The 21237-nt window shown below is 42.8% G+C and overlaps 2 protein-coding genes across 2 annotated transcripts; both read right to left on the bottom strand.

Annotated features, from left to right (window-relative positions):
* Nucleotides 1-301: 301 nt before the first annotated feature.
* taf10 (TAF10 RNA polymerase II, TATA box binding protein (TBP)-associated factor) lies at nt 302-2623 on the bottom strand. The gene is made up of 5 exons (XM_077003848.1): nt 2211-2623; nt 1429-1586; nt 1261-1325; nt 813-927; nt 302-635 (listed from the first exon to the last, which is right to left on the bottom strand). Exons 1-5 carry the CDS (start codon nt 2356-2358, stop codon nt 546-548), a joined length of 576 nt encoding a protein of 191 aa, XP_076859963.1. The 5' UTR covers nt 2359-2623; the 3' UTR covers nt 302-545.
* A 562-nt stretch (nt 2624-3185) lies between these two features.
* efhd2 (EF-hand domain family, member D2) lies at nt 3186-21112 on the bottom strand. The gene is made up of 4 exons (XM_077003849.1): nt 20570-21112; nt 7672-7819; nt 7402-7536; nt 3186-7208 (listed from the first exon to the last, which is right to left on the bottom strand). Exons 1-4 carry the CDS (start codon nt 20851-20853, stop codon nt 7077-7079), a joined length of 699 nt encoding a protein of 232 aa, XP_076859964.1. The 5' UTR covers nt 20854-21112; the 3' UTR covers nt 3186-7076.
* Nucleotides 21113-21237: the final 125 nt, after the last annotated feature.

Raw genomic sequence — 21237 nt, forward strand, 5'->3', positions numbered from 1 at the left:
CATGCTGAAATGCATTAGATAAAACTGTCAGTCAGCAACAGACAAAAGCAGATAATTTTTATTTATACTGTCTAAAGGCTATGAATAATTAGGCAATTTGATCCATCTCAACTTTGGAATAAGAGTAAGTTTGATATATCTCATTCAGTAATATGAAAATTACTGGCTGGTCACTGTTCCTTTTTTTTAGCAAAAGTAAAATGGTTTTATCAGTAGTAAACCTTGGGTAAAACTAAGTAAACCTAGCATAGTAATATTTTCTGAACTACACACAAAAAAACAAATAATCACAACATAAAAGTGACAGTGACAAACAAATCCTCTTTATTTTTGTCAGTCCAATGTTACTAACATAATGAAAGAAATGGCATAGTTAAACAAAATACAAAATTGTTAAGTAAACCAAAGGACCCCACAAAACTGGGCCTTTTTGCCATTAGTTTTGAAAGTTAAAAAAAATATAATAATAATAATAATAATGTCTCTAGAGGGTGGGAACCACTTTTTGGAGCTTACATTCCATATTAATCCCAAGGTTTAGTTCTTTATGTGAAGTAGTAAGGTTTCTTAACATTGATACCATACTCCGACAAAGCTGGTGCCAGGTCCTCCATTGTGAGGGTGTACTTCTTATCCTGGTTTAAAAATAAACATTGAGAAAAATGAAAAAAGTTCTGTAAACCATTAGAATGATGGTATGTGAGTTTCATGACTTTTCTATACCTTTGTAAATCTAAAATCAACCAAATAGTATGTGTGTGCTTTATATAGTGATACAACAATGACTAAAGGCCACTGCATGCAACACAAACCTTTGCCTTGTTTCTGGAGCTCCCAGAAGCAGTGCCTTTCATTTTACAGTGCTGCAGTGCATCATTAGCAATGTCCGAGATAAACTTCTGGGCCGCCAAAGAAATCAGACGGATTCTGCATATACATGCAAAGGTAATAAACAAGGGTGTTTTAAATCCAACAATCATGACTAGCTAGCTACATACAGATAAAAAGAGCAACATGATGATATTAGGTTTTTTTTTTGTTTTTTGTGAGAGAGTAACACAATCTTGCTCTCTTCAGTCAAGCTTATAATTTCAACTGAATGATTTTAATTACTAAAATGTAATAATTAAAAAACAAAAGATGCTGTAGATGCATTTGAGACAGATTCAACAGACAATCTTGCCATATCTCTAGTCGTGACGATCACAAACATAATCATACCATGGTGCGTAAGGACAATAAATCCCAGAGAGAACTTACATTCTTGGATCTGATGCTTCAAAACCTGCACGATTGAGATAATAGCCTGTAACAGCATCTGGGATCTAACAGACAAAAGATTTGTGAACATGGTCAGCAAAATACACATGCCAAACCAGTACGGTGTAAGTAAAGTGTGATCATTGTTCTCATCTCTTGCAAACTGACAGTGGGGGTATAGTCTTCTAACTGCATCAGGAAATCAGCAAGCGGCGTGGTTGATATGACAGGCTTCACATCCCCATTGGCTATTCCAGCTGGCATATATAGCCCATTTGAAACCGAGGAGTCCGAAGATGGTGTTGCCATCGCGGCTGATGCTGGAACTGTTTGATACAAAAGAATGGCATGTATTCAAATGCAATGTCAATGCAGAAACAAACTATTTACAAATCAAGTCAGATTATTCCTACCTATGAGTAGTAATTGCACAAACTATCGCATACCAAGAATCAAATAAAGTATTTCTCAACCCTCTCTTCTGGGTCATATGTATAAAAATGATTAACAGCGGTCGGACCGAATGAGAGCGACTGCCAGGCTGTCACATTCTCTAGGGTGGCAGTTTTCAATGTACCCTTATTCTTAAAATGTTCTTATTAGTTCATTTTACTTCAAATTGTCCTACTCTGATCTTGACACTATTGCCGACCTTTAATATTACCCAGCCCAAACTGAACTGAACCCTGAAGTACCTCTGAGGTTCTCCCAGTTCTCATTAATCTCACGAACAAATGAACACGCCTTTCGTGAGGTTAAAAGAGCCGTTTTAAATCAGATAAATTACATAATGTGCAGGGTTTAGCAGCAACAGACCAGGACCACAAATGAGCAACCGTGGGGAAGACCTAACCAGTTAGCTAGCTAACCTAGCTAATAATATTGCGCTACAGCGGTTAGTCAGCTAGCTAGCTATACAGCTACTATTCACGTACAACTGCCACACTCACCACTGCTGGTTCCAGCGGAGGGTAAACTACTGGCATTTACAGCAGAATTAGCATTTGTTACGCAGTTGCTACTGTTGTTCGACGTTGCGGAATTCGCTACTGCTCCACCGCTAACGTTAGTAACTGGTTGTGGAGTATCGACATTCATGTCGGTTAACGAACGTTAGCAGCTAGCTAACCTATCTTGTGGATTGACTTAGCTAGCTAATTAAATATAGGACGGTTTTTAAAATGCCAAGTAACTACATACATTTAGTCTTTGCATACGCAATCTGTTCAGTTTTGTAAATATGCAATTGTTTGTGTAATTAAAGCTATAAAGTCTGCAATTTCGTCAACAAAAGTCAACAGCTATTTGGCCCTCACGACGGATTTCGCTTCTTTACGAGTTACGGGAAAATAACAACGGTTGAATATTAAGTTTCAAAATAAAGGTCTCCAAAACCCGACTACACGAAAATAATAGGTAGCGAACACTGTTGGTACAAAATAATGTAATTAAAGAAACATCTAATTATATTGTCATTTTAACAAATACTGGTTATTAAATTGATGATTCAACTGAAATACACCCAGCTTTAAATTATTAGCATGGGATATGTTTAAAGATTTTGACGAATACAAGACATTGTATTTTAAACTGAAATGTGTAATTTCGTCACGTTGGGGCGTTATCGCCATCTTCTAAGTATTGTGATTCGTTGTTGCCATGAGCCCTTGACACCATTGACGCTTAATTCCCTCACAACCCCGATTCTCTATTAATGACCTGATAAGGTGTTGTAGATATGGAAGCCACGAAATCAAAACACGGCACAGGTCAAGGCAAAATGGTCCAAAATTAGACAGGATAACAAAGATTACTGTGAACTCCTGTCAAACGTTTGAATTTTTACTGTGGTAGTTTACTGTGTAGTTTAATTCAAAGCAAAATGTAAATTCCACTCCTCTCAAATGACACTATACACAAACCTGTGAAATAAAATGTTTAATGTTTTATTGCTATGAGAATTATACAAAAAATAACTATGTAGATTAACTTTATTAATAACCATAAGCCTACACAAGGATAAAACCAAAACCACCAACTGACAAAGACAGTGACAAAGATACAGCTAATGGTGGCCCAGGGAAATTGGAACACTTTTCAAATTCTGCAAGGAAAATGTCAAGGCTGAGTGAAAAAATGTTCCACAAAACAATAGTATTATTATTTTTTAAATCATGTCTGCAATATTGTATGAAGCTAGACTGAAAGTAAAAAGATATTCTACAGTTTTGGCCTTATCAGTATTAAAATGAGTAAATTTCTAAATGTAACATTGCTTTGTTGCAGTTTAATATTGCACAAATCATCAACTTTAACAATTTTAAGATTTATTAGGAACATATGGTTTTTATTTAGGACTAAATATTTATAGCGTAATGTCAGTGTTCTACTTCTCTCCTTGGAGGTGTGAGTCACATTTGTCTGACTCAGAGCTGGACAACAAGACAACATGAAACAAGAGAACATGGACTGGCTGGGGACTCCCACTTATTTGAAAGGAAATCTCTCATTCCAACTATAACCATGGGTCACAATTACATCTTGTGCCATCAACTCCACATTGTAGGCATTCTCTCTGCTCTTGCATACCTGACTCGGCATATGATTAACACGTTACAATGAGAAAGGAGCGATAGAGCAGGGACAATTAACCACATGTGGGTATGACACAGGGACTGTGAACCCTCAGACCACATTCAACAAATATGGTTCTTCAATGGTCAACAACATTTTTGGAAATGTTCAATCAAATGAGTAAACTGAACTCTGCTAAAATGTCTGGCACAACTATACAGTAGAACCACAAAAAGACAAAAAAATATAGTCACAGAATAAAGGATTTAGGCTCTCTACAGAGAAGGCAAGTTAGAAAGCACTGGCCCCTTGTTTACCAGTTACAGAGTCACCTTTAAGTGCCTATAGAATGGAAACACTCAAGTGAATAAGGGGGGAATTCAGTGAAAACTAGTGCTTCAACTCTGGTATGATTCCTAAGTTAACTAAAAAAAATTAATATTCCAACTTTTAATTCAAAATAGAAATGTGTGCAACAGAGTAATTTACTGAGCATGAAAACGCAAACTGCCCTCTCAACAATAAAAAGAAATGCCAGCTAGAGAGATCCTTAATCAAAACCAAAAACTACAGAATATGTTGTGTGCATCTACTCCGTTTCATTTATGGCTGGATGTAAAACAGTGCAATCTTCCGACGGCTTGTGGCTTGAGAGGACAAACATGTTTGACGAGGTCATTCTGCTACCACTTCTGCTCTCTGGATGAGGATGATGGCATCCTAAAGAAGGAAAGTCCATGCTGAACTTTAATAAATGGCTTTTGTAACTTAGAAAATAAGCCCTGAAGTAAACATGCTGAAGTAAAATGTTTACTTAGAATTCTCATTTACTCAGGTGTTTCCATTATTTTGGCAATTGACACTCACATACTCTACAAACATTCATCCCTCATTATCAAATGGTATATTTAATCTGCAGGATATCTGGTTACATAACATGGAAAAACATATGGAGACTAGAAAAGGTGAAACATTCATGCGTATTTTGTTAGCATCCTCTCTATAGAAACGACTAGACAAGTTGCCAGTTGATGTCCAATGTCTTGGTGCTTAAATTTACAAAGTGATGCACAGCAACAGTCCATAGTATTGTCCCCAAAATAAAAGAAAACACTAATGTTTAATCACAGAACACCACATCAAATGTGAACAGCTGATATTTACGGACATTTTTCAGAAGGGAGACAAAGTTTCAGACAATGATGCACATTTCAAGAAAATAATGAGCACATTTTCTTTTCACAAGACCCCCATCACCATACAAAACTAAAAGCATCTTAAATTTATTTTATGAAAAAATATTCTATTCTTTACACATCTCTTAGTTACCTGTGCTGTTGTGTGCTGCCGAGCTGCACGAGTTTCTTTAGTCACAGAATTGGGAGCGTAAAGACGATTCGATTACGAGTAGCGTCCAAGACGATGCCCAGGTTTTCCCATATTAAACCAAACTTTATTTGCAGAATACGCATTTAATTCAAGATAATTTGACTAGTCTACAGTCGAAGCCCATGCGCCGTCTATTTGTTTATGCAAATGTCTTGCTAATTTTATGCGTGTAAGGCAATACAACTAAAAATAAATCATTTAAGATCACCATTGAGTTCTCAGGGTGCTACAGTGCGAACGAGGTTTCAAGCATACTTCTAAAGGGTTGTGCTGAGAAGAGTTGATCTATATTTTCATGCCAGCACCTGATCTTGTGTAGCCATGACATCACAAGACAAGCATCAACAAAGCGGCGGCAAACGCTTACAGCTAGCTACAGGACACCGCACGCTACGCCAGTGACTGATGTTAAAGGACCCATGCAGCTGAACTGAGCAGGTGAGCTTTTAAACCCTTTTTCTTTATACTCCCCTTACTCTATAAACGGCTCACAGTTCATGGTTACACAAACACACACACAGCACAGGACCAGCAGCATAGTACAAGAGTCTTCTAGACTTACAGCCTGAGTGTGCTGCCCCCGCAGAACAGAGTTAGACTTGAACACAGATGGAATATGGGTGCCTATGAACAGCTGCATTATTTAAATTATTTGTAAATTATTTAAATTTATTGATCACTATGCAAGGGAAAGTTAATTCGCACATGTGTTAATGAGGCGCAACATGTAAGACGGAATGATTTTGGTCTCTGCATATCAAAGCTGAGTGAGCCCTGGGTGGTCCAATTAATGTACAGCCTTATTTATAAGAAAAGAAAAAAAAAAACGCAGTGCAGCCTGGCGAGATGCTCGTCAATATACGGAGGTGCTTGGCGTCTCACACGGCAAAAAGCTCCCTGATCACAGAGTCAGACATTTTAACTTCTTTACGCGCAAGAGGATGTGAAAATGGGTGTGCGAGTGCATTAAAACAGGCATGCGGGCAACAGTTGGAGAGGATGGTCGCACACGGCAGCACAAACAGGGAGCAACAAAAACCAATGAGAGATCCAGAAACTCAGGGGGAAGATTGTCAACACACATCACAGTGGCCATGCAACAAAAACAGCCATCACTACCACCAGAATCACCATGGTTATGCATGCAATCTCCCACTTCTACCTAGCCACAGTATAAGAGGGATTCTTCTAGGCTGGTACATGAGCCATGAGCACTTACTCATGTTTGCTGTTCCAAAGGCGTTGTTGTGCTAACCTAGTCAGCAAGGATACAATGGAACCTGATCTTTACACAAGGTATGACTGTGGATACAGTGCATAATTACCACCTAAGGAATACAAGGGACTGGATGCGCAAATATATAACAGTCACAAAAAAAAAAGAAAAAAGAAAGAAACCCAAATTTACTTTTAAAAACAATGAACACATCTGTGTGCTGTTATTTGAATAAAATTCAGATGAAGCAATGCTGAGAATGCGATCACTCACACACATGCACACATTGCATCATTTGAATGGAGGGCAAATGAGATCAGGGGAGCATCCAGTCCGGTGTATGTAGATAAGTGCTTCAGAGGATGCCAAATCTGTTCAAAATCCACATGAGAGGAGGATCAGTGAGGATGTTGGTAAAGCCATTTCAGCACCCTGGGTACTACCAGCCATTACCGGGTCAACTCCACCGTGAGCTCGTTTTTCAGAAAGCGAACTCTGAACGGACACCTCTTAAAACGTTGCATAGTATCTCTGTTAAGGGAGCTCTGTTGGAGAAACCGGAACACAGTGAGGCAGACAGACGGAGGGAGAGGAGGTGGCTGGTTGAAGCAGGGCTCGGCAGCGCAGGTGGAGGAGGTCATTTGAAGGTGGACTGCAGCTCCTTGAATGCCGCTTTCCTGTATTTCTTCTCCTCTGCCTGTCGTTTCTTCTCTTCCTGCTCTTGACGGATCTCTGCCTCAAAGCGGTTTGATTCATTAATGGCCTGGACCTGAAGCAAGATTATATATATAAGCTACAATCAAACCAAACTTTTTCATTGGAGGTAATCAAAAAACATGCAAACCCACGAGAACTAAACTAAACTTGTTTTTTTTTGCCTTCTCAGGACTTCTCAGCAGGGAAATTAATCTCAAGCTGTTAATATTCAAAGCCAAAGAACAGAAGACAGAATAATGCCTGACTTTGGCTTCGAAGAAGGTCTTCGCCCCTTTCACGCCCTCGGTGGACACATCGATTTCCGAGAGCCGAGCCAAGACATGCAGACCACTGTCCTCAGCCAGCTCCCCTGCGGCAGCCTTCCTGAAGATCAGGAGGAACTGCAGAACGAAGGAAAAGGTTCCATATGACAGATTCAATTGCTGTACTGACATAACAGTAATCAATTCTAGATTATACATCACAGCAGACAACGTCAACCCAAATGGTCCTGAGATTAATCAGCTGCGTCTTACCTCCCTAAAGCTGAGTTTGCCATCCAAGTCCTCGTCTACTTCTTTGATCATGTTCTTCAGGCCCAGGTGAGTCTGCGGAGCCCCGAGCTTCTCCATCATCAGCTTAAGCTCCATCAGGTCAATGTAGTTATCCTTCTCAGAGTCATATCTGCACACAAGTAGATAAAGTAATCAGCTCTCAAATGTTGCAGGTGGCAAGAGAAGCAGTGAGCTAATCATGGTTCAGCACAAAGCTAACAGGATAGCGATATAGACATACCATCCGTGACCTACAGGGGGCAGTACAAGCTAAGATAAAAAATAAAAAAAAAACTGCAAAAAAAATTAACATTTTCAGAGAACAGAGAAGTTGTATGTGCAGTCTTACCATGACCTTCTCAACATCTAAATTTGAAAATTACTGAAGTGCTGAATAAGGTCTGACTAATCACACAGATCTGCTAGTGAGTTTAGTGTCAACTTCACAGAACCAAGATGTCACAGCAAAATTGATGACTGAACTGGCAGCACAAGTCTGTGTAAAGTTAAGCAGTAGTGAACTATTATGTGAGAATGTTGGCCAGAAGGAGCAAGCTGAAATGAGTGTGTGCGTGTACGTGTGTGCACACATGCGTACGTGTAAAAAGTGGCTTAAAATAAATAAATAAATAAATAAATAAAACGCTCCTTAGCCACAGTAACTTTAGATTACGCATCAGGTTGTTATAGGTCACAGGCAGCACTAACAGTTGCTGTAATATCAGTGAGACCACACAATAGAATAAATACAGGTACGCAAAACTCTCCATGTACTGTTGGCTTAAGCTCTTATTTACAGAAGTGATGACAAATCACACACCCCCTCATTCACAGTCAGCCTTTTTGGATTCACACCACAACATTTACAATCCACAGACCATTTGTAAGTCAAATTTTTGTCTAATGAGTTTGTGCAACAGTAACATCTAAGCTGTAGGCTAAATGAAAGTTTACACTGCACTTAGCAAACAAGAGACAAGGCTTTGCATAGCTTGTTGCATAGTTAGTTTTTTTTTTATCTGACCCAGCCAGTTCTGAATGTAGCAGGGGAGGAAGAACTTTGATGATGGTGTGCGTCTGCCCGTCCCACACAGCACAGTTTGTACCAGCGCCACTGCGTACCAAATCGGCCTGCAGGGGCGCCGGTGAGCCGCAGGTAACGGAGGACGACTAGGGCAGAAGAAATGGCAGAAGAAAGGGAGCACGGCGAGTGGAGGAGAAGGATGGCCATGGTGAAGGAGTTGGAGCCGAGTCCCCGAGAGAGGAGCAGGTCTCAGCCGGTTTAACAGGAGCTGTGAGAACAGTGTGCTGATGCGGCAGGTCAACAAATACAGCAGAGGGGTGTGTGTGTGTGTGTGTGTGTGTGTGTGTGTGCGCTTCAGGAAATGAGCTGAACAAGTCATTTCCCCTAGTCATCAGTTATTACATTATGTCCATAGTGTTGTCACACACTTGCACAGACACACACACACCCAGGTTACCAAGGCAGCAGAGTCTTATTACCAAAGCGCTCACCAACGAGCAGACTATTTCCAACACCCTCTGCCACTACAAATGCTAGATGTAAACATGTTAGTGTGTCTTCCGGCCTCCTGAGCCTTCATTCCAGTTCGAGTGAGGGTCTAGGTCTGGAGCACTGGACCATTACAGATTCACCAGCGAACAAGCGACTATAAAAACACAGCTTCACTCGACGAAGCGGTCCTAGAATGACAGGCGGCATGTGGAGCCATAAAGTGAGTCACTGACGAACCCAGGCATATGGCATTGAAGCAGACGCGCACACACGCCCATGAAGGCGTCTACTGTTCTCTTCATCTCCAGACTGTAACTAAAAGGCTTTGTTGAAGACCCACAGTCCCCTCCCTCCCACCTCACACTGGAGCCAGCGAAAACGTGCCTTCTTACAGCAACCAGCCCACAATGCAGTGGCTGGTTCCATTAGGCTCCGTCCATCAGCCCGGAGTGAAAAGAGTGTAGGAGGAGAGGAAGGTTGGGACAAAAAAGGAGGAATAAATTAGGAGAGAAGGACAAACAAGAGCAAAAACAAAATGAGAATAAGGACAGAATAAGAAAGCACTGAACTCATACATGGCCAATGGAGAAAAAGAACACTTTACTATTGTGCCAGCAGACCCAGTGAGGTGTTTAACAGAGAAGACCCACTCCTTACCCAGTAACACCTCCTGGAGTCTTACTGTAGTCAGCATGCACTCAGTAATGGCCATTTCTCATGGGCACCCACCTTTTTATTGCCCTGTCCCAGCATACACATACTTTTCATGAATATGGAGTATGTGGCTCCATCTGCTCTCACAGCTGGCAATGCCATTGCTGTCAGTAGACATGCGACTCCTGCAGCTGCCCCCCACACCTGCACCACAGACTCAGGGGGAGGGATGGACGTCTGGTCCCAATTAACTTTGGAAATTCATCCCGACATGACGCCTCGCGTCAAACTAACACCAGGTGCAGTCCACCTCGGGTCCCAAGTCCTACAGAGCAACTCTGAGGTTCAGAAACCATTACAGGTCAACGTCATGGTGCATTTAAATAAGAAGTAAAACCTTATCACTTCTCACTGGAATGTCCCTTGTTCTGGTCATTTACTGTGTGTTGGTATGAGGACTTCTCTCCTTCCCTTCACATAAAAGGCATCATGTTGAGTACAGATTCCCTCCCCACTTTCACTGAGAGTGGCCAGCCACAGGCTAGGAAAAGTGGTATGAAAGTTTTAAGGTCGCCACTTCTGCTCTGCTCTGAAAATGCACGGAAAGTGCAGGCCTTTCACAAAGGTCAAGTTCCCTTTGTTGTCTATTCCCATTCTCTGTCTTCAGAACAACATCGGGTTGATGGTATCATGTTACATAACGCCACCAACAACCTTGACGGCGAAGGGAAGATGACAAGTCGGCACAACGTTCAATCATACCGCCTTTAATTTTGAGGAACAAGGTGGTGCAGAGCTACATTTTGACCAAATAAGTCCAACTCCAAGGAAGAAGGAGAACCGTGACTACGGAAGCTGAGGCAATCAGAACTTCCGTTTGCAGAGCATTAGGGAGAAGTAAATGGCAACAGACAGCCCTGGACTTTCCTGTAGATGAAAACACTGTTAGGTTAGAGGGAACTTCCTGTTGCTGACTTCAGTCATGTGATTAAGCTGCTGACATAAGGCTTACGTTTGCCCACAGTGCGGAATATATTTGGCTGCTATTTTTGGTGCGAAGTCATTCTAGCTCACAGTGGTTCAAGGCCCTGTACAATGATGGGGAAACTCGATGTAAAATAGTGACAAAAGAAGACCTTGTGTATGGTGCATTTCCACTGCAACATCATCTTTGTGGCTGAGGGTTTTGGTCAGACGGCATTCAAAACATTGGAAGTTGCTAGTGCGCATGTTGAGAACCTAACCAACTATGTCAGACGGACTTGTGCGTGCCAATACATGAATCACGCTAAGCAAGACTGAGCATCACCAGGTGTCAATAAAGGATTCAGTGTTCCTCGGGAAATGCCCAGACACCCTGCCAGTCTGCCTTCAGCCGGTCTGCCGTGTCCACGCTCCTGGTGGGAGAACGAAACAGCCCAGTCTCCAGAGAACATTCTGGAAGTGTTCCTCCACAGCCCTGGCCACTCCCCAGGGGGGGCAGCAGAATGTGTGGAATGCCTCTTGCCACGGAGGTGGGGAGGAGCTCAGAGAGGAGAGGCAGAAATGAGGAAAATCAGATAAGCGAACTTAAGGACAAACATGAGGAGAGACAGACACAGGGGGCAGGGCATGTGAAGATGAGAGGGGGACGCAGAAGGAACTCTGTTGTACACAACGTGATCCAAAATGATTTTATTGTTGGTAACTGCATTATTCTGCAAGAACTAGTAGTCCCATTATGGGAGTATTACGGTTCTTGGCACAGCGAGCTGAAGCAGTATAATGGGTCATACCTCTGTGTGTGAGCAGACACACTGCATGATCTACACTCTGGGATGCAAGGTCACACCTAAAAGTTGTGAACCTGTGAAGTTCACACCAGTGAATGAATCATTTAGCCTTGTAAACCTCAGCCCTGACGTCAGAGCTATATATAACCGTTTTTGGTGAGTGTCACTTAATCTGCGGCATTTAACGTTACACGACAACTTAAGTTTCACAGGCATTTGCTTGGAATCCAGCATTTGGCAACCAAGTTATTCAGCTGATTCAACTAAAATTCTCCTCATGTTGAGATACTGATATTGTATTATAACATGGTGCCAGAGGGTTTCATGATTTCGTCTGAAGTTACCAGGGTTTGCGTTTGAGGACTTTGTGTGGGGAAACAACAGAGTCTGAACTCTATGATAAATTGGAAGGTTAGACCAGCTAGTTAAGACCATCCACAAGCAGCACTCCATTGTCATCGTCTGGGCCCTAAAACAATTTCCACTACTTACATATAATTCTGGCATCTATATTTTGAGGGCATTTCTGACTTGGTTTTGCACTCAGCTGTCCAACAAGGTTTATACATGAAAACATTACTGCATAGATGATGGGCTAATTCCACATAAAATTAATTAAAAAAAAAAACCAGGTAGTTTTTAAATAGCAATATTTCCATTGCATGATATTTCAAGTAAAATTCTTAGCTTATCCATAAGCATAACCACTTAAATTCATCTTTCACATCAGCACCTTCCATCCTGTGATGCAGCAGAGTAATTGACTGCATGCTTTAGTGGTACAGGACAGCAGCCAAGCAGACAGCCAGGCACACAGCCAGGCCCCCTCTCCTCTACTCACGCCTTTTCTTTTTGCTATTCTCTCTTTCTCTCTCTCTGCCAATCTCCCTTAGCCCTAATCCCCTAGGTTGCTAAGCAACAGCAAAGCGGACATGGGAAAACCCTCTCTCACGGACACGCACGCACGCACGTGTGGCGTAAGAATCTTCTCTTATGATGACGCATGTACGTAACGGATGCGAACCACCTGCTTGTGTTTGTGAATGAAGTTCGGTAATGGACCCTGGTGCAATGCAATCCGGTACACGTGTGCGTGCGTGTGTGTGTGTGTGCGTGTGTGTGTGTGCGCCTCTCGGTTGCTCTCATGGGAGATGCTACACAGGTGTCAAGCATCAACACAACTGCAGTCTGGCTGACTAGTGGGCATGTGGTCTAGAGCTGTTTAAATGCATCAGTGCTGTGGTGGCATGTGTTAGAAGCGACCTGGTAAAAATTTCTAAACGATATAAACAGTCAAAAGACTCTACAAAGTGTAGCTAAATGACCCACATGAGGGAGCAGACCTGAATGATTTAACAGACATGCAGCTTGACTACTTGAGGTAACCATGGTGTTTTCAGCACCATCAGTATGCAAACGGAGTAAGAGGATATTTTTTTACAAGAGGTCAGAATTCCTTGGAATTAAAGATTATGTTTTTAGCAGTGCACGTGTGTGTGTGTGTGTGTGTGGGAATAAGACAGCCCAGAGCTTCTTGTGTGTGGTAGTAAAGGTTTATGCTGCTGAGGAATACTAACTGACTGGGCCTTTGAGATTAAATTGAATCCACATTTTCAACGTCACTGATGTACTGCCATTCACACCACCTCAAATTTTTACTGCCAATTTATACTTTGGACTCTGGAAAAATAATGAATGTAAATACAGATGATACTGAATTGTACGCCGACATCCTTCTGCTCGCCCAGCCTCTTGGAACAAGTGCCCCGATATACCAGCGTCTGGGCAGCTGGGAGGTCTCAGGGCTGCAGTTCTCAAAGTTCACATGGAGAATCCTCGTTTCTCCTGGCTAAACAAAGTCATACGACAACTGTGAGCGACAACGGAAGTCACAATTTTTGAAGCCCTCCTGATGGTATTCGACACCTCAAAGTCTCTTAGAAAGCTACTTAGTTTGATGCCTCTCAAACAGGAAGGTTCTCACCACCCACTGATTCATTTACAAGGACTCCTGCAAGTTAACCATAATCTGTGAACTGTAAAAAGATAGTGACGTTCTAATTTACAATCTCTATGGTGAAACTGACAACCACAAAGTTAGTGCAGAGAGATGAGCTACAGTTGAAGGCTACAGGCCAGAATGAATATATAATCAATAGTGTACCATCATAAAGCCATGTGAAGGGTTGTTTTTAATGATGTTTAATCATTAACTAGCATTTCTGGGCAGGGACAGTTTTCTTTTGTTTGTTTTCTTTTGTGGAAACAGTAGTACATAATCCAACTACATTAACATATTAATAAATAATAGAAATAATGAAAAGAGGAAAAGAATAGATAAGAAACCAAACCTATACTGAAAGAGTCAAAGAGTCGATCACATTCCACAACCTGTCTAAGGTAGTCACAGATTACCCAACCAGAGGAGCAGAGCTCTGCAGCAAGTGGCCGGGTTTCTTCTCTGCCTACTGCTTTCGTGAGTCATAGTGACTGGTGGTGTGGTATGAGTCACACGTAGGTGTGAGGTCTTGTGTTTAGTGGACATGGAAGTGAAGATTCACTGCTAAACATTAGTCCCACCCAGAACAGAACTTGAAGCTAATAAGTTGTACTTTGGTGGCAAAGTACCTCCAGGGACACGGCAGGAGCTCGGCCTCGCAGGGCAAGTGCCGACAGAACGGACAGGCTTAAATTCCTGGAAGACCTTCAAGATGCTATGCTACATTGACCACAAGGCCCTGGGGGCAGAGGATTCCGCAAAATTTGATCCTCCTTTACTGCCGCAGCGCTAAGGAATACGGAAATGGACAATTAGGACGTAATCGCACCATTCTATTTCTGGAGGAGAGCAGAGAATATCAGTTTTATGATGGACTGAAATCAGTAGTAGGGGACGTGTGGATTAATTACAACACGGTTTTCTCCCAGCTACATTTCATAGATAGCAGTCCATTTAAGCCATGGCCTTCCCAGGCCTTTCCCCAGGGAAATGGCTCATACATGGGAGAGACATGAAGTTTACACGCCCCTTCCTCATTACCAGAGACTAAGCTAGCTCTAGCTCCACCCCCCCCCCCCCCCTCTCAAAACATGCAAACAGCATGAGGGTAAGATACGTGTGAATGAGGCAGATTAACATGGTCATTTCCTCGCTACTCTTCACAGTGTTCACCGGAAATAGCGAGCAGGTAGGGATCAGGGCCTCTTGAAGTCCACGTTTGCATAACCATAAAAACAGGTAATTTTTACTAAATACCAGTGATGTCATCAGTGGTTGAGAGAACGAAAGACTTTGTTAGTCATACTAGAACCTCACTGTGGTTTTCAGAAGGCACTCAGAACGGTGACGATGTGAAGCATTACAATGTTTCTTAGAAATAATTATTAGAAAATAAAATGTATTATATATCAATCATTTATGTAATCTATCATATCTGAGGACAGATTACACAAATGCTAATGTGTATATATAATCTGTGACACACAAAAGCAGCATGTCCCTCATTAGTAAAAGCCTGATTTTGTGCATCATCTCATCTATGCAGCAGGGAGCTACAACTTGTGTGGGTTGAGCAATTAATCTAAATACATTTTCAATTCCAATTTTGGCTTCCAACGAAACAAGATAATTGAGAATCATTATTGTGACACATTCCATTTCATAATTATGCTCGCGAATTTCTTATGAATCCAGACACACTTGCTTTACCTCGACACCCTTTCCACTGAAAAGTCCCTTTGGCTCCTTTGCGCAAACATGATGGAAAGAGCAGCTTTGGTCAACAATAGAGTTGCAACGGTATGAGGTTTTCACGGTATGATAACCGTCTCAGAAAATACCGCGGTATCACGGTATCACAGTTAGTTTGTATATTATTAAAAGATACACTGACCCTTAAAGAAATTACAACAAGTTTATTTTGTTCAATTAACTATTTATTGTAGAAACCTGCAACTATTGTATACAAAATGTCTCCTTTAAAAAAAAAATAAGCTGTAAACATGTTTATATAAATACTGCAAAATTAGAGAAACCTAAATCATGGATTTCAGTACAATTATTTAAGTTTAAATTATTTAATATCTGATAAACTCAGCCTGGGTCAGTGTCTGATCAACAACTGTTGTAAACGTCCGTTGTACTGCCAAGTTAGAATATAACCAGATACTGTAGAAAGAGAGGATTTATTTCTGACATCACAATAGAGATTTCTATTTTAAGGCTTTCACACAGAGTCTGGTTTTAACATATGAAAAACAGGCACGTTAGAATTTGAAAATGAACGCATGTAAATTAATGGCGTCTTTCACATCCAGTGAAAGCAAGGACCATAAAAAGCTAGGTTTATACTTTTCACGAGTGACCGTAGTGCGCGACTCCGCACAGTTCTTTTGTATTACGTTAACAAATACGAGCCTCTTGTAATTCCAGGACGAAACATGAGAGAACGTGAAGACGTTAAGATTGGGCGTTTTGAAAATAAACAACCATAAAATAATGTGATGAAAAAGCAAATTATTTCGAGTATATGTATACATATTTAACTTTAAGTTTAAGGTGCTGGGAAATATTGAAACGGACCATTAAAATGACGTACAAGTGCTTTAATTCCACCTTATTAAGGTGTATGAACCCTGCAAATATGACTTTGTTCATTGCGCTGAGGCACGGCGCGCGCAAAGTTACAAAATTCGAGAGGTGCACGACCGCGCGTGAGACAGCGCGTGAGACCCTCGCGCACGGGCGGAGCCACCGCGATTACGTCATTTTCGCCGCTGACATTAGTTTAGCTTTTTTTTGTTAAAAAAATTGTTAAGTCTGATACACTTTTTGCCATTCTCACCGTTGTGCTGAGTAGCTGAACCGGAGCGGAGTTGCGCATGCGCGGGTCAGTTTCTCCGCTGGCTTGCTTTTTACCGGTAATAAGCAAACGCACACGGTATGATAACAGTGCATTTTAATACCGTGGTATACCATGAAACCGGTTACCGCTGCAACCCTAGTCAACAACATGGGCAAAACCAATTCATCTGTTTGTAAACACTTTGGTTTTGAGGAGTGACAAATACTGTGCAAGATTTGCTACACACTGGGGTCTGCACCACAAAGCAATTCGACCAATTTGTTTAATTATCTGAAATTTAATCACGAAGTGGTCTATGACCAAATAAAGGAAAACAAAGGTAAAAGATCTCATCATCTTCCACCATAACGGTCCTCCATTAAGGATGCACCCGCCTACCCATCCGGGATCAGGCCATAGCTCTTCAACTACAGTCCTACCTCCAGGCATGAAGACTGGAGTCTGAGGAGGACACACTGGCGAAGGGAATCCTGGAAGATCTACCATCAGCTCTCCAGCCTGGCAAGGAAGCTCACGTGCGTCCCATCCACAAATTCTTCTTCAGAGAGGGTCTTTTAACACAGGTGGAACTATTGTGACCTGCCTGCACTCATCTAAACTGACATGTTCTTCTGATCAGGAAATGCATAATATCTCCAAAGCCAATGTGTAGCTTACCATAAGTAGCAATGAGTAGCTGTTAAATAATCATGACCTCAGTGCTGATCAAAATGATCCCAGAGAACTCAACAGCTCACCACACATACACGCCCGCACCCAACATAGATATGAAAAATATCCCAAGCTTATTTCTTTCACTTACTAAAACGAAAATGTGCACAGAAATAACCACACCACCCCATCAATATAGTTCCTCCAACCAGTTGTGCAATAACTCGTGCACAAACAAACCAGCCTTGCTTAGACACACTATGCATTACAGCTTTGCACGACTGAATTTGCATGAGCCAATCCCGGAGCTGGCTGAGGAGAACCAGGCCTGAACAGCCCGGGGTGTGGGTGATGCCTGCGTTCATGCACACCGTTCTTACTGCACGCCTTTGTTCAATAGCTCAGTACTTGGGTCAAATTCACTTTCTCGTGGAACAAAGGCCAAAACTATTTTTGTGCATGCAGCAGGGCCAGTTAACTTATCAAGATTAAAATCCATCGTGTTATATTGAACACCGTGAGAGAGAGGACACCAGCCTTTATGAGAGCTGGAATGTAGCTCGAAACAAACATTTCCCAGCATAGACAGTGAATCACAACCAATATGATCTTTGGCCTGCACACTTAGTCTGGAGAGACAACCTTCTCTGAGTTACTGCAACACCCCCCCCCCCCCCCTCCCAAAAGTCAGGGGTCATACGATTATACAGCTTCCCTCTACCAGAGAGAACGCCCCCTGCCCTCCCCTCCATCTCTCTCTCTAATCTTATTCATAACCTCAGGCAACACAAGCACACAGCCTTATAAAAGCCCGACGTCAGTGCATCAATCTGCACACTGTATCATTATCATGCACCTGGAAGGGGTACGCCACACTGTGTCATTATAATGCACCTGGAAGGGGTACGCCACACTGTATCATTATCATGCGCCTGGAAGGGGTACGCCACACTGTATCATTATCATGCACCTGGAAGGGGTACGCCACACTGTGTCATTATCATGCACCTGGAAGGGGTACGCCACACTGTGTCATTATCATGCACCTGGAAGGGGTACGCCACACTGTATCATTATCATGCACCTGGAAGGGGTACGCCACACTGTATCATTATCATGCGCCTGGAAGGGGTACGCCACACTGTATCATTATCATGCACCTGGAAGGGGTACGCCACACTGTGTCATTATCATGCACCTGGAAGGGGTACGCCACACTGTGTCATTATCATGCACCTGGAAGGGGTACGCCACACTGTATCATTATCATGCACCTGGAAGGGGTACGCCACACTGTGTCATTATCATGCACCTGGAAGGGGTACGCCACACTGTATCATTATCATGCACCTGGAAGGGGTACGCCACACTGTATCATTATCATGCGCCTGGAAGGGGTACGCCACACTGTGTCATTATCATGCACCTGGAAGGGGTACACCACACTGTATCATTATCATGCACCTGGAAGGGGTACGCCACACTGTATCATTATCATGCACCTGGAAGGGGTACGCCACACTGTATCATTATCATGCACCTGGAAGGGGTACGCCACACTGCGGTGTTCATGAAGCAGAACAGTGCAGGGGGAAGAACACTCGGTTCCTTGATCTACACAATCATAATCTTATCACAAGGGAAAACATTCCATCTAAAAAGGTCCCGTGTTAGAAAAGAAAGACCTCCTGGTTAATGTTCAACTCTGGTAAAAGTCAGACGTTGATCCATAAACCACCAAGTTTTCAACCACAACAATGCATCTGCCAGATTCCTCAACTAGTCAGTAGATCAGTTAGTGGATCCTGACTTGGTCCAGCTCTGGGTAATACACGGTGCCATAGTGAACAGTGCAGAAAGACAAGAAGTTGTACTTTTCCAAAGAAAGGGAAACAGTACTTGGTTTAAAAGCTGGACACCCCATCACCATTCATATCTATCCCCCTCATGACCTCTTGCATAATAACCTTACAGGACATGCCAGTTTGATGCAGAAGGGATGCCTTTTCAGGACCCCAGTGACGGCAGGACATGTCGAGTCCTGAGAGCTCATTTTCAGTCAGCAAATTAGCCTAACACAGGCATTCCCCTCGGGGAGCTATTATTAGAGAACCTGTCATTTCTGCACCTGAGGCTGTAGCCACTGGAGCTTTAGCAGGGGCCTTCATGTGGGAGTAGTACAACACAGATCTCACACTTCAAGCATCTGCTGCATGCCATAAAAAAGTGACATGAATGGGCTAATCTATATAGGCTAGTGTGGGCTAATGAAACCTTGTTGATGTCAGAACTTGAGGAGTACTGCTGCACCAGAGAGACGTGGAAACCAGGGACACTGGAGAACAGCTGTGATCCTCAAGAAGGTTCCCCACAGGACCTGACCATTCAAAGTTACAATAACTTCCTGTTCCTAAAATCCAAATAGCCCCCTGCCTTCCCGAAACAAAAACTCCTCACACACACACATCCTCCACTGAAAACAGCTATTTGCACAATTCGGGCTGCTTCCACTGGTCAATTGTCTCTGGTAACAAAGACGGCTCTGTCTGTAGCAATGAACTTCAAGAAGGAGAAGTACAGAGAGGAAGGCTTCGCATTCTTAGTGTAATGCTTCCCACATTGCTCAGTTCTCCATGAAAGGGAGCCTGTCAGTGTAGTAAAGAGCTGGCCTAGCGTAGTACCCAGGAGAGTCAGTCCACCATCCTGGGTCACCTCTGACAGATCGTCGCCTTGCTATACTAGAGATGATGTTTGTACTTGGAATTAGTTGGGCTTAAAAGCGGTGTCCAGTCCCACGCAAGCTGGAATAAGCACTTAACAGAATGAGTGAGGTGCATGAGTGTGTCCAAGCTGCAACTCCTCCATAGAAGCAGGTGCCCCCCCCCCCCACAACACTGATTATGTAGAGAAAATGGTCTATGGTCTGTCCATATCATATCACCACTGCCTTTGATTCGACAGTATATGACAATATGAATAAGAGAAGTTTGGGTGGGGCTGTGTTAGGCCCGTATATTGGACTTGTGAGATACTGGCGGTTGATTGCCTAAAGTACACGGTGTGCAGACTAGCAGAGAGCAAGAGAACAGCGAACGCTAGTCTGATCTCCGTCTGCAGCTATGAATTTAAGATTTGATGGAGATGCATACGACTGTTATAAAGTTGCTAAAGACATATTCAATATCACAATCGATATCAATAACAATATCAATTGTTTGCAAGGTCAAAAGTTGTAAATAAAGAAAACATTTTTTTACAAAGCTGGGATTAACAGAGTGTGCAATTAACGTCACGAACACAGTCCATGCTCCGAGTTCTAGATGCGTCTACGATTCATTAAGACCGCGTTAACAGAAGAGACCACCTCCGACTTTGTCTTCTGACAGCACCCCAAACCCACCGGCGACGAACCGGGTACTTACTGTTTGAACATTTTCTCCATGTCTTTGATTTGCTTCCTGGAGAACTCCTTGAATTCGGTGTAAGGGTTGAACACCTTCATGCTGGGCTGGTGGTGCTCGCCTACGCCCTCGTTCAGTTCGCCACGCCGCAGCAACTTGGCCCCCAGTTCAGAGTCCGCGTTCGCGGTCGTTGGCTTCTCGTCGCCTCCGTTTTCGTGCTGTTCTTCCACGGCCACGGGGTCCTCCGCACCGTCCTCTATCTGGAGCCGACGGTGCAGCTTCTCCGACAGCTCGTTCGTTGCCATTTTTTCTGGTTTATTTCAAAAACTCTCTATCTACTAGGCAAATAGCATGAGTTAAAAACACAGGTCTATATACCCGCAGTCCACCGAGAAATAAATGCTGTTGATGTCTAAAACACTAGTTCACACAATACACGCTGTACAAGTATGTTAAAACGTGAACCGTACCCTTAAAAACACGGGTCGACGAGTTCTGGCTCAGTCCACTACGGTTCGAACGGCCAGCGCGCTGTGTGCCGTTCATGTGAATAACAGCGCTTAAAAAACGACGCCGCTCGCGCTGACGCCACACCCCTCTTAAAGGGCTGCACGCGCAAACGCGACACCCCTCCTCTTAAAGGGCTGCGCGCGCAAACGCGTGGACATCACGTATATTAGGATCTGCTT

Source organism: Brachyhypopomus gauderio, chromosome 4 (assembly GCF_052324685.1).
Source record: "Brachyhypopomus gauderio isolate BG-103 chromosome 4, BGAUD_0.2, whole genome shotgun sequence".
Taxonomy (NCBI): domain Eukaryota; kingdom Metazoa; phylum Chordata; class Actinopteri; order Gymnotiformes; family Hypopomidae; genus Brachyhypopomus; species Brachyhypopomus gauderio.